Source organism: Scophthalmus maximus, chromosome 1 (genome assembly GCF_022379125.1).
Source record: "Scophthalmus maximus strain ysfricsl-2021 chromosome 1, ASM2237912v1, whole genome shotgun sequence".
Taxonomy (NCBI): Eukaryota; Metazoa; Chordata; class Actinopteri; order Pleuronectiformes; family Scophthalmidae; genus Scophthalmus; species Scophthalmus maximus.
The window spans coordinates 1493962-1506489 of NC_061515.1; the positions used below are offsets into that span (position 1 = coordinate 1493962).

Sequence of the window (12528 nt, forward strand, 5' to 3'; positions counted from 1 at the left end):
AGTGACGTGTTGCAGATGAACTGTTCTGAAAGTGAACAAAAGAGAAACTTAAGGAGAAAAAGTGGGTTTACAAGTTTAAATAAACTGTTTAGTTCATTTGGTCACTGTTGTACAAGTTTGTCTCCTCACCAGTGGCGAGTGGAAGCACAGTTGTTCTCTACGTGGAGCTCGTCGTGGTGCTGGTGTCGTTACAGACGCTGTGTCCATTCTTTAAAGTGAAGAAGTCTCCATCCTCTCATGTCACTCGCATCAAGAAAGCAATTAAAACAGATTTCCCCAAAATCAAAAATTATTCTTTTGGGTTTTTGATCCTTGATAAACGTACAGGTTACAGATTATTTTTTTAATGCACCAGTATAAACATACAAATGGAACCAGTTCAGTGGAAGTTTGAGTTGAGCAAAGTACAAAATTAAAAATTAAAAAAATAGACTTAAGCATTCAGTTCTGTTTCCTTGATGAGTGCTACTGTAGACAACTTTCAGAGAGTGTACAATTTGTAACATACAGATTCATATGAACTTTCATTTTATTATAGAACACAGGTTTGTTTAAAGTAATGTAAACAGGATATGCAGCCCCCCCCATTGAACATTTAAAAGATTTAACAGCCCTTTTATACAAACATCTCTTCAAACTGAAGACACAAAGATGACGATGGCAACTCCAGACACCAGATTCCCCAAAGTTAGGATGAGAAGTTGAGCAACATGCAAAAGTGCATCACGCTTATAAAGGTTTGCTCATAAAAGAAGGATTAAGGCACAAGGTGAATTCAAAAATCCTCAGAGATAAGGCAGCAGAGTTACTGTGCTGGTGACGTTCTCCTGAGACGGAGCAACGAGCTGGGAATCCTTTCAGCGGGTTCGCAGATCATCAGATTCAGGGACGGGACATTTATAAAAAGGGTCAAGACGCTGAGGTTTGATTAGTAGTAGATACGTTTAGCTCCCTTTCCAAACTTTTGCATTGACACCGGGAGAGAAGATGAGAAGTCTAAATAAAAATGATCCAGGTTCCAGGTGGTTTCTTGCTACCGTAGGTAGAAAAAAACGTGAAAAACCAAAAGAGACGTTAACGTGCCTGTGGAGAAGCTCTGACCTCCTCACTCCAGGCAGCGCTAGTCGAGAGGCATCTCAATGACATCCTCCTCGATGACGTCCTCCTCGATCATCTCCCCCAGGCGGCGCTAGTCGAGCGGTATCTCGATGACGTCCTCCTCGATGATCTCCCCCTGTGGGACGGCGACGTGCTCCTGGGGGACCCTCTTGCAGCTCAGCCCCGCGAAGGGGCTGCACCAAGACAGGGAGAACGGACCTCCGAACGACGTCCGCATCGCCTCCCGGCACGGCACCTTCTCCCACCGCCCCGTCTCGCCCTTCAGGCGCTCGATGCCCTGGAGAAGACAACAACGAGGATCTGAGGTGAAAGGGGCCGAGGCCGAAAAGGGCGCGACTGCACGTGTTTCTTCTCTGCATGCAATGTCAAATCACACACACACACACAAACACACACACACACACGTGACACCAAGTTGTTGACGGCACGAAAAAAAAAAGGGCAGCAACACAATGTGGTTTGGGGTTTTTTGGGGGTTAGTTTCTCAGACGTGAAATTATCCGGATTGGAAGAAACAGCCTTGTAATTTATATTAAATGATTAGATATGGATTTTATACTGAATATTTATTTGCTGTATGTTATTTTGAAAGTCATTTGTATCTGCGATCATTCCTTTTTTTCCATTTTGGCCAATAAGTCTCCCTTCAGAGTGTGACTAGACTGCAAGAAGTGAGGGACAGAAGGTGACGGGTTCTTTTAAGATGTTGCATTTCTATGAAGGTAAATATGTTTCAGAATGCAAGCGCTTGTAGACTGATTTTGTGAACTTGTAGAACAACAATCTGAACTAGTGCGCTTAAATTTTCAACTTTTTCCCCAAAATCAACATGTTTCAGGGATGATGACAAAATCTGTTAATACGTGACGGACACCAACACACGAAGGAGTGGGCGCGGCTCACAGTGATTATCAGGCATTTTTCAGTTTTAAGACTTTATGCGTTCTTATGAGAATTATATTTTCTTTAATTTATTTATTCCTTGGTGGCTGTGAATTAGTGCTTACTCATCAGATCCGACATGAAAAGTGCCAGTAGTATGTTTGTGAATGAGTGACGGCTTGTGACTGTCGTATGAGCATATACTTTTTTTTAAATGTCTAAATTCACGTGTTTTCTAAGAAACTCGCCCACAAATATTCAAGAAACAGCACAAAATTACTCCCATGCACTTTAAATAATAAACAATAAAAAACCCTATGAAAGAAGGAAAAGTGTCAAAAAAGAAAGAAAAACGTGCAGACATCACAGAGCTCACTCATTCATTCATATGTTTGGTTGAATTAAAAAAAGAAAAGGAAAAGAAATAATAATAATAATAATTGTGTTTTGGCCTCCCGATTGAAATCAGCATGCTTGTGATGTGTTAAGCTTGATGGGACGGCTACGTGACCTCTGTTCCAAGCTTACCTCTGTCAAGGTCATTAAGAGCGGCCTGCTTCACAAAGCCTTTGGCAGAGCGAGTTATCAACCAAAGCAAATGCATGAGTGTGAAGAGATTGAACATCGCAATGGGGAAGAGAGGCAGAGGAGGAACAACGCCGGGGTGAGGGGGTAAACCAGGAGAGGATGATGGGAAAGTAAAAATCATTTCAACATTGAAAAACATATTTGTCTCATCCCCCACATTAAAGTGAATACAAAGAAAAAAGGGTCTTCGCATTGCAACTGAGAGGTATTTATTCTCTGCGCGTGTGCTGAAAATATCTTCATCAGAATATTAAGAAATCATTTCTGTAAAAAAAACAAAACCATCATCACCAGCAGTGTCACATACATTACTGAACGAGCCTTCGTCTGTACCGTTCATTCAGAAGGATACACACAGTATCGTGTCAAACAAAAGAAGAATCAAAACGCCGTTCACACAGGGGAAAATATTAAAGATGATAAACACAGTGTGTCCATTAGCCGTTTGAGGACTCGTGTTAAATGTGAGCTAATACTTTTGTTAAATGCTTTGAAGTCCAGCGGCTGCACGATCAGTTCTACCACTTCCCTTTAACTCCACACAGGATTTAATAGTTTTTTTCCAGCAGAGACAATTTTTTTTCTTATTTTTTTTTTACCGTTAGTAATGCAGGAAGCCGTACTCCAAAAAATAAATACAAATTAAAAATTAAAAGTTGGCATTTTTACCAGTCATTTAATTTCCCCAAATGTTCAATGAAATAATGATTCTGCAAAACTGGGAAAGACCAAAACCAGGATGGCAAAAATGATTCTGTTCAGTGGAAAAAACAAAAACCTCTGGGCTTTTTTAGCCCAAAAAATAAAAAAATAAATAAACAAATCAGAAACAGCTGTGATACGTTTCAGTGAGGGTTGATCCAGTATTTTAGTTGTTAAAACAGGTGATTAAACTGCAGCGTTTTCCCCAGAGACTCAAATACAACAGTTTGAAGGAACACTGACATTTGTCTCATTAATCAAAATGATTTGCAGCCTTCTACTTTCTGGACTTTTTTTTGTCATTGTAGAGTCACATCTCAGTATCATAAGAAATGAAATCAGAATTTATCACTCTCATGATTATCCACAGAAACCCTTTGCCGTCAGGTTAGATCCATCCAGTCACATCAGGCTGCCAACTCTCACAGCCCAACTGGATATATTTATAATATGTGTGTGTGTGTGTGTGTGTGTGTGTGTGTGTGTATATATATATATATATATACATATATACATACATACATATATATATATATATATATATATGTATATGAGCAACAGCGACCTCTGTGGCCACACGTGGTAATAAACTATTCCATTCCCTGACTTCACCAAACAGAAAAGTTCCATCACCGGAACCATCGGACCAAAAAATATTGGTTGCGTCATGTTGCTTTAAAAAAAGCTCAATTCACCCATATTACAAAAAATGCACAGTATTTTACCACCAACCTCGAGTTGTATCTCATTTGTGATGCTTCCAAAATCAAAAGCAAACGCAATTATTTCCTGAAGCGAATCTCTTCTTGGGTCACTGGATAATATTTCCTGGTCCTTTCCTTTTCTATGGAGGTAAATTATTTATATTTTGGGAAACTAAAACTACCTACATACCCAGACGCCCCCAGGGAAAAGGTGGTAAAATATGACTTTTTGTAATTCAGCTGAAGTAACTCCTTGAGGGGAAGCAACAAGAAAGACACCACAGGAGAAACGGGATTCTGATACAACAGGAAGAGAAAAGTAGATCAGAAAAAAAAGAAAAGAAAAAGATTCATGACAGTATTTACACACACACACACACACACACACACACACACACACACACACACACACACACACACACACACACACACACACACACACACACACACACACACACACACACACAAATTGTCTCTTGAACAATATAGCGCACTGAAGTTTGGCAACAGAAAAAAAGTGAGGAACTGTCCACGTCTAACGTGTTGGGAGGAAACAGAACGCCATAGGTTTGGTCAGTGGGCCAGTTGTGACCCGGTTCTGACCTCGCTCCCTCTCACACCACATACTGGTAAGTCTCGGCCTTCCCGTGGTCGGGGGTGGAGAAGGGACTAAACCACAAAACGGAGAAAGGGTGTCCGAACACCGCCCTCATGTTCATCCACTTAGTTTTTTTAGCCCATCTTCTCTCTTCCTTTTTCAACTGCTCTATACCCTGAAAATGAGAGATAACCAAACTTCAGTCTGTGCTTTGGAGACCCCGTCAGTCAGTCAGTCAGTCAATCAGTCAGTCAGTCAGTCAGTCAGTCAGTCAGTCAGTCAGTCAGTCAGTCAGTCGGTCACAAACCAAATTCAACGACTGAAATATGAAAATAAGTGAATACAAATTTTGCTTCGTCAGAAAATCGTCCGGGCCTAAAACACATAATAGGTCAATTGCAGGACAAACAAAACAAGTTACGGAGCCGGGGGAGGGAAGTAATATTCAGAGATAAAAAACACAACATTTCTTACATCAAAGTGGTAAATATACGAGAAAAAAAGTAGGAAAAATTGTGTTTTTCAAGGAACTGCATCGCTTCACGATCACCACTGACGCTGCGCATGTCGAGTCTGCAGTGGACGATTTCATCAAATCATACTTTGTAGAAAAAACAATATTTTCCTCGTAAATTTGCCACTTTAATCTCAGAGAATATCTGAGTTTTCTTCTCATAAATTTACGACTTTAATGTCAGAAATTACCCCTCTCCCCTGGCTCCGTATTTATTTATTTTTTCATACAATGGCCCTAATACGCCGTCATAACTTTCTCTAAGCTAAGATTTAAAAGAGACTCACACTCATCACGATGTCATTACTCCAATGCAGTAAGTCGAACACGGAACAGCTGCTGCAGCACAGTTCGGTCCAGCTCTGATTTTACAACATCATTCTCTGCTCTCTACCCCCCTGAGCTCCACGCCCCCCTGTCAGATTCAACGATTTCCATTCCAACCATTGTGTTGAAACCACCGTAAACACCGGCCTCATCGTCAGAAAACACACATTCACATTCAAGGCACTTAACACTGAAGTTTTCAGTCAAGGTCAAAACTTCCATGTGCTGTTAAAGGGAAAAAGGCCACTTAACTGCAGCGGTTTGAATTACACGTGGAAGGTCAAAGATATAACAGCGGGGCGGGGGGGGGGGGGGGGGGGGGGGGGGGGGGGGGGGGGGACATCTGAAGAGCAGCAGGAAGTAGTGAGATCAAGTGATGGGAGGACGACCGTTCGGTCGCTGAGCGGAGTCACTTACGGTCTCGTCGGTACAGATGGAGTGGACTTGGGTGCCGAACATCACAGAGGTGAAGATGAGGAAGAGGAGAGCCTCAAAGCACAAGAGGATGAGGAGGATGACGGTTGCTGGGGGAGAGAAGGAGCTGCACTCTGGTGAGGAGGAGGGGAGCGGCGGAGGGACATGGAGGACGAGAAGTGAAGTGGATGAGGAGCTGCTACGGTTAAAGAAACTACAGCAACTACAGTCAGTCAGGACGCTAAGCTTCAAAGCTGCTACGTCTACAAGCATTGTCGGGTCAGGTTGCTTCAATATCAGGGGATGGACAGAGTGTGTAGGGGACATGGAGATTAAGGCTGAAACTTACTTATTATAATTATCGATTAATCTGTTGATTACTTTCTCGATTAATTGATTAATTGTTTGGTCCATAAAATGTCATAAAACGGTGAAAAATGTTGATCGTGTTTCCCAAAACCACCAAGATGATGTTTTGTTTTGTCCACACACCAAAGATATTCAGTTTACTGTCACAGAGGAGCAAAGAAACCAGAAAATATTCACATTTAAGAAGCTGAAATCAGAGATTTTAGACTTTTTTTCCCATAAAAACAACTTGAACCGATTAATCGTTTATCAAAATAGTTGCAGATAATTTAGTAATCGATTAATCATCGGTTAATCGATTAACTGTTGCAGCTCTCATTTGTTTGTTCATCAGCAGGAATGTACACAAAACTGTACAGAGCTATTTATGTGGCGTGATGGGGCGTTGGTCAGGGAAGAATCCATAATATTTTGATACAGGTCCAGGACTTGAGCAGCATTTTAAAAAATATATAAATTTCCTTCACTTCCTCAATAAGTAATTCACGGATCTTGTAGTATTGATCTTTGTGTTTGTACAACCTGGTGCCGATTATTAGATTATGTCTTTTCCTTTTCGTTTTTAGTGTTTGTCTTTGGCCGAGGAATGTGCTTTGTCATTCTAGTTTTTCTTTCTTTCAGAATACAAATATTAGCTTTTCTATTCTACTTCTTGTGGTGAAGCCAAAGGAAGTTGTTACAAAAAGGGTTAACACTCAAATGGCCGCGGTGAACGTCTAGACCTTTGTCTCTTCTTCCTGACTTGATTCACTTACACTACGGGAAACTATTATTGCTGGATGTCGGTTTTTACATAAAGCAAATCATCATATATTGATTTATGTTACTTTTATTAATTTGATTCACAATAAAAAAGATTTCAGAGAATAGTGAAATACAAAGTCAGTTCAGGAATTAAAAGTTCTGAGAGATCTTTCATCTTTTTTTCAAAGTGACAATCGAGGGTTATGGAGCTTTAAAAAAAACATGAAAAAAGAAAAAAGACCACTTACTTGTCCAATCATCTTCAAAGCAATAGAGGAAATGGAAGACCACCATGACCAGACAGTGGAGGGAGATGAGTGCAATGTACATCTGGTGGAAAAAGGGAAAACAATGAAGGACCTGTTCACCAGATACACCATCAACAAACAGAGTGGTGATCACTGAGGAAACTCTCTCATCTGAGGCTACGTCCACATTACTCCCTTTAGTTTTTAAAGAACGCGTCACCGCTGCTATGGTTACGCCTGTCGTCTGACTGAAAGGGAGAAATTTGGAAATGCTGCTGGGCCCGTTTTTAGTTAAGCACAACCAGATAATAATGAGCGCACGCGTGTCGTCACGTCTCCTGGAATTCAGAAGATGATGGGCACCTGGTTGTGGCCCAAGATTCTTGGTTCTTATCCCTGTCCATACATCAGGCGTGTTACGGACGGGGATTATACTGATGCGCAGTTTTAAAATAATCCTTTCAAATTGTTTTTCATTTTCAAAACGCCGTTTTTAAACGAAAACATTAATATGGATGCAGCCTGCTTCTGTACTGCGTTCGGCAGCAAGAACTACTAATTTCCAATGTAACACCTCCTTAAAAAGATGCACAAAAAAATGTGTTTACTTTCCAGTTAACTGCAATCTGACAGCCACTTGTTCAGTTTATAATTTTTGGGGCAGTAAACATCATATGAGACTCTTCATTGCTGTGAACTCACTGTGAAAAGCACAAAGTACTTTTGGTTGTTCTCCCCGACACAGTTGTTGACCCAGGGGCAGTGGTGGTCCATCTTCCGTACGCAGCGTTTGCAAACACTGCAAGACAGAGAGAGAGAGACAGAGAGAGAGACAGAGAGAGAGACAGAAAGAGAGCACGTCAACGTGTGAAGGAAAACAGAATAGATGGAAACAATAAAAGGGGGAATGCTGAGCACAAAGACAAAAGGCTAGTGAAGAGTGAAAGGACACAAGATACCGAACGCTGCATTGAGCACTTCCCTCGGGCCCTACCTGCAGTGGTGTGCTCGGTCAGGCTTGATGCTGCAGCACTTGGGACACTTGTAGACCACCTGCCCTGGTTTCAGCTGGAGGCTCTCTATGTATTCCTTAGTAGCGTTCCCCTTTGGCACCGCGCCCTGGCAGCAGGAAACATCACGTGAAGAAGAAGAAGATGACTAAACACAAATCCCGGCACATTTTGTACCTTTGTGTAACCAAGTTCTCTTGGACATAACTGGTAACCGATCGCACACACTCCACTGTTACTATTTCATGTAAAGTCTTCATAGTTGTGTTCCTTATTCTCTATATTTTTTTGGAATTGTGTATTTTAACAATTGTTTTTTGTATATATTGTATATATTTTGACCGTCACAGACACATCGGTATATATGGCAGTTTAATACTTTTAAAATCTTATTTGACTGACAACATTCTTGGATTTAATTTCTTGAACCCCTACAAATGAAAAGTCCTTCTCACGGGGTCGGTGCACATGGCCCTCAGGTGCGAGGCGAGGGCGAGGAAGGCCAGAGTGTTGAACAGGGTCCCGTTCACGACGCTGTACATCAGACTCTTGGAGGGCAGCAGCATCACGAACAGCACCACGAACTCGGCGTACAGCACCAGCAGCCACGTGATGACGGCGCACACGATGCCACAGGCGTCCCTGATGAACCACATGGCCGAGGCCGAGGAGGACGTGATGACGTCTTTGGAGATCGGGATGCGCTGCTCAGCCTGCAGGCAGTTGACCCCTGCCCCGTCTCCGGCGTGGTTGCGCCCGTGCTCCACGTCCCTGCATCTGTGCACCGGGGTCTTCATCCTTCATTTAAGCTGGTTTGCCTGCTGTTGCCACTGGACACAAACTTGCGTCTTCGGGCCTTCAGTCACCGCATGCTGGGGAGGGGGGAGCAGGAGGGTCCGCACAGTTTGGTTCTCTAGAGAATTTCTGAGAGGGGGGGAAGCATTTATTAATCCACAGATCTGTTAAATCTGTGGGGACTAAATTCACCGCTGTTAATGAAGGGCCGGGTATATTCAAAAAAAGATGCGGTCAAGAAGGGCAGATGTTGCAGTGATCAATTGTCAACCTTTTTGGTAATCAATAATTCAATAAAATTTTATTTGTATAGCGCCATATCACAACATACATTGTCTCAATAAGACATGATTGTGTAATTTTAGGGTTCACGTGGGGTTATTCTGATAAATTTACCCGTGTAGTGTGGTGTCGCACGCATCATTTTTTTGTATTCGATTTACAGAGCCGAAAACTTGGATTTTTTAAACGGACGGTGAGAAACTATTTGCTGAGTTTTGCAAAACGTGTGTTGCTTTAGAATCGCTTACAGCCCTTTTAACTGATACTCTTCAAATGACTTGTTTTGGCCAATCAGGAGTTTACTATCATTATGGAAGTGAAAAAAAACAGCGAATGTCAGAAGCTGGAACAGAAGCTTTTTTTAAAGACAACAACGCGTGCAACATCCACAGCCCTCAGCAATAAACTGCAACTACTTGTGAGCTTAAATCATGCATGTGCTGATGCCACACCTGAGATGAAGTACACAACATGACACAGCAGATTTGTGAAACAACCCTCTGGAACAGGAAACACGTCCGTGGGAACTGAAACAAATGAAACTTCCCCCACGTTGAACACAAACTATCAACAAAGTCTCATACGTCCCACAACACAACCCTCTCAGAAGAACAATGGAGAGTTTTTTTTGTCTTTCCCATGTGGGCAGACTGATGCTGCAGAAAGCTGATCAGTGGAGTTTATGCCCGTCGCTGCTTTGGTGGCTGTTAGAGGTCAAACGTGGCTCTGAAGAGAGGTCACCGAGGGGATGAAGAGGTCACTGCTCTCCATAACTATAGTAACACTCACTTACTGGAACCCTGCAAATCGTCATAGAGATTATAATTCATCTGTGACCTGCTATTTGATATCATTTAAAGACATTAATCATGTTGTTTTTTTAAAGGGAGGGTATACAGTTTTTCTGATAACTGACCCTGTTCAAATTAGAGAAATTAAAGTTTCTCTTTTGTTGCTAGGTAAACTCAAGCTGTTATATTAAGACAGGTAAAGTAATTATGTAGTGGCTCGAGAGTTTGTCGGCCTACACACACACACACACACACACTGAAACCTCACTCACTCACTCACTCTCTCTCTCACACACACACACACACACACACACACACACACAAACCTCACACACACACACACAGAAACCTCTCTCACACACACACACACACACACACACACACACACACACACAGAAACCTCACACACACACACACACACACACACACACACACACACACACACACACACACGCACACAGAAACCTCTCACACACACACACACACACACACACACACAAACGCGAACACATACACACACACACGGACATTAACGTCTGAGCATGTTTAGCATCATGCTAGCTGCTTTTGCTAGCGCGCGATGTCAGAGTGAGCTAACTCACGAACCCGCTCGCATCTCTTCCCCGTCAGCGTCCTTCTTCCGTTCAGCCCCGGGTCACTTCCGTCCGGCTGCTTCACTGGAGGTCTCCTCTCATCGCTGAAGCCTCAACCCCTCAGAGATGAGCCGCGGTGGGGCATCTTCCTCCTCGTCCTCCTCCTCCTCCTCCTCCGGCTCCGGCCGCTGTCGCTGCGGCTGCTCCGTCGGTGGGCGTCCTCGCCCCGCCCCTTCACGAACAACAAGACGTGATGACGTGTAGAGGAGCACGGGAGCCGATTGGGTCCGGAGAGAGTTGCGTCAAAAGGGGGTAGGCGGGCGACGACCCGCCTCTACCACGCCTCTGATTGGCCCACTGAGATATTCTTCCCCCAACTCTAACCAATCATCATTCTTCTGGCCTAAACCTAAAAGTTATTTCCGGTGGAAAACAAATAAAGCTGTTCAGAGTCACTAATGTATTTATCTATCTAGTTATCACGCAGTGAATTTAAAAGACAACTGGATATATGTTATGTAAATTTATCGAATGATTACAACTGATTGAAGATTCCTCCGAGGTTTCCTATGAGGTGGCTTTCATTCCACATGTGAATTATTATCTATAATCAAAATAACTGACTGACATGAAATGCAACGCCAAGCATTTATACGCAGGCAACTGCTTCAGAGAATCATTCAATTTCTTTTAAGGGGCGACTTCAGTCGCGCAGATTAAAAGACAGAGGGTTCAGCAGCATGTCAAGTTTGCTAGTGTGGAGAGATTGGAGCCTTTTTGCAGGTCCAAAAAGAAATTACACTGTAAAACATCCTTCAGGAATTTAGTGAATTCAATTAATCTTTCTTATTAACTTAATTAGTTTCAAGATCATTCAACCAGAAATGTCAACTACTTCAACTAGTTTTCACTTTGGAATTCATAAATCACCGTTCTCCCTGACTCAACAAAAACGGGCAGATTTACAGACTTCCCAGCATATATTGTTTGAAGGTTAACTCACAGTAACACTGTAACGTCCATCCAGCTCTGTCCGGTTGAAAGAACACTTATGTCCAGATGCTGTAGACAAAGCTTGGCCTTCAACATAATCAAAAAAACTAAAATGATCAGCGGGTTGATTTGATTTAGATTTTTTTTTATCTCTAACATGTTAATTTTTGAACATAATTTAATCACATAGCCTACATGGGGTTTCTCCTATGACACTATAGCACACATGAGGCCTCCACTGTCTAAAAACATGCAATTTCAAAAATGGGTAAAAAAGTCATATAGGCTTGATATTTTTTTCATGTCTGTGTCACATTCTGCAGATATAGACACTGAAACCGTAGCGTGCCAGGATATGCTATGTCGATTTATGACATATGAAATTTGTAGTTCAAATATATCAACCACGTGTTTATTGTTGTCACCGTGACCACAAAAGCTCCAAAAGGTTGGAGCACCTTTTGACTTTCTGGTAAAATATGCCGGGACACTTCAATAAGAAGTTTTCCCTAAAAGGTTAATGAAAAACTTTTTGTAAAATATTTGATTCTCGTATGTCAAACCCATATTGAAGACGTTGAATGTGGGGGGGTTGTCCTTTTCCCCCGCGTTCAACCTCTTCATTTAAAAAAAAAAAAAAAAATACATATCAACAACTTACCAGGTCTTTTAGATATTTCAACATGCTCCAGCTTTGATTAAACAGATAACTAGAGACGATATTTTGCATTCTTATTTTGAAATCCAATAATAGACAAATTGGCTTGATTGTCAAAATATTACATTTGTAATTCATATCCACTAAAGTCCAATTCATTTGCACATGCCAACAATGATGTTGTCAAGATTCTAGGA

At 42.0% G+C, this 12528-nt stretch overlaps 1 protein-coding gene across 3 annotated transcripts; it reads right to left on the minus strand.

Annotated features, from left to right (window-relative positions):
- Positions 1 to 62: 62 nt before the first annotated feature.
- On the minus strand, positions 63 to 10916 carry zdhhc3a (zinc finger DHHC-type palmitoyltransferase 3a). 3 transcript variants are annotated; one of them, XM_035639216.2, is made up of 7 exons: positions 10694 to 10915; positions 8675 to 9143; positions 8204 to 8328; positions 7912 to 8008; positions 7210 to 7291; positions 5852 to 5982; positions 63 to 1396 (listed from the first exon to the last, which is right to left on the minus strand). In XM_035639216.2, the coding sequence occupies exons 2-7, from the start codon at positions 9014 to 9016 to the stop codon at positions 1190 to 1192; spliced, it is 984 nt and encodes a 327-aa protein (XP_035495109.2). In that variant the 5' UTR covers positions 9017 to 9143; positions 10694 to 10915; the 3' UTR covers positions 63 to 1189. The 3 variants fall into 3 exon arrangements, with proteins under 3 accessions (XP_035495109.2, XP_035495100.1, XP_035495118.2); XM_035639225.2 differs by lacking the exon at positions 63 to 1396 and adding an exon at positions 2776 to 4768 and having other exon boundaries at positions 10694 to 10916; XM_035639207.2 differs by lacking the exon at positions 5852 to 5982.
- Positions 10917 to 12528: the final 1612 nt, after the last annotated feature.

Excerpts from the sequence above, each read along its gene's own strand:
- zdhhc3a (XM_035639216.2), bottom strand. The coding sequence starts at position 9,016 with ATGAAGACCCCGGTGCACAGATGCAGGGACGTGGAGCACGGGCGCAAC. Across the intron at positions 8,329-8,674 it reads GGGCCATGTGCACCGACCCC|GGCGCGGTGCCAAAGGGGAA; the intron begins GTGAGAAGGACT and ends TCCTGCTGCCAG. Across the intron at positions 7,292-7,911 it reads AGTACTTTGTGCTTTTCACA|ATGTACATTGCACTCATCTC; the intron begins GTGAGTTCACAG and ends TTTTTCCACCAG.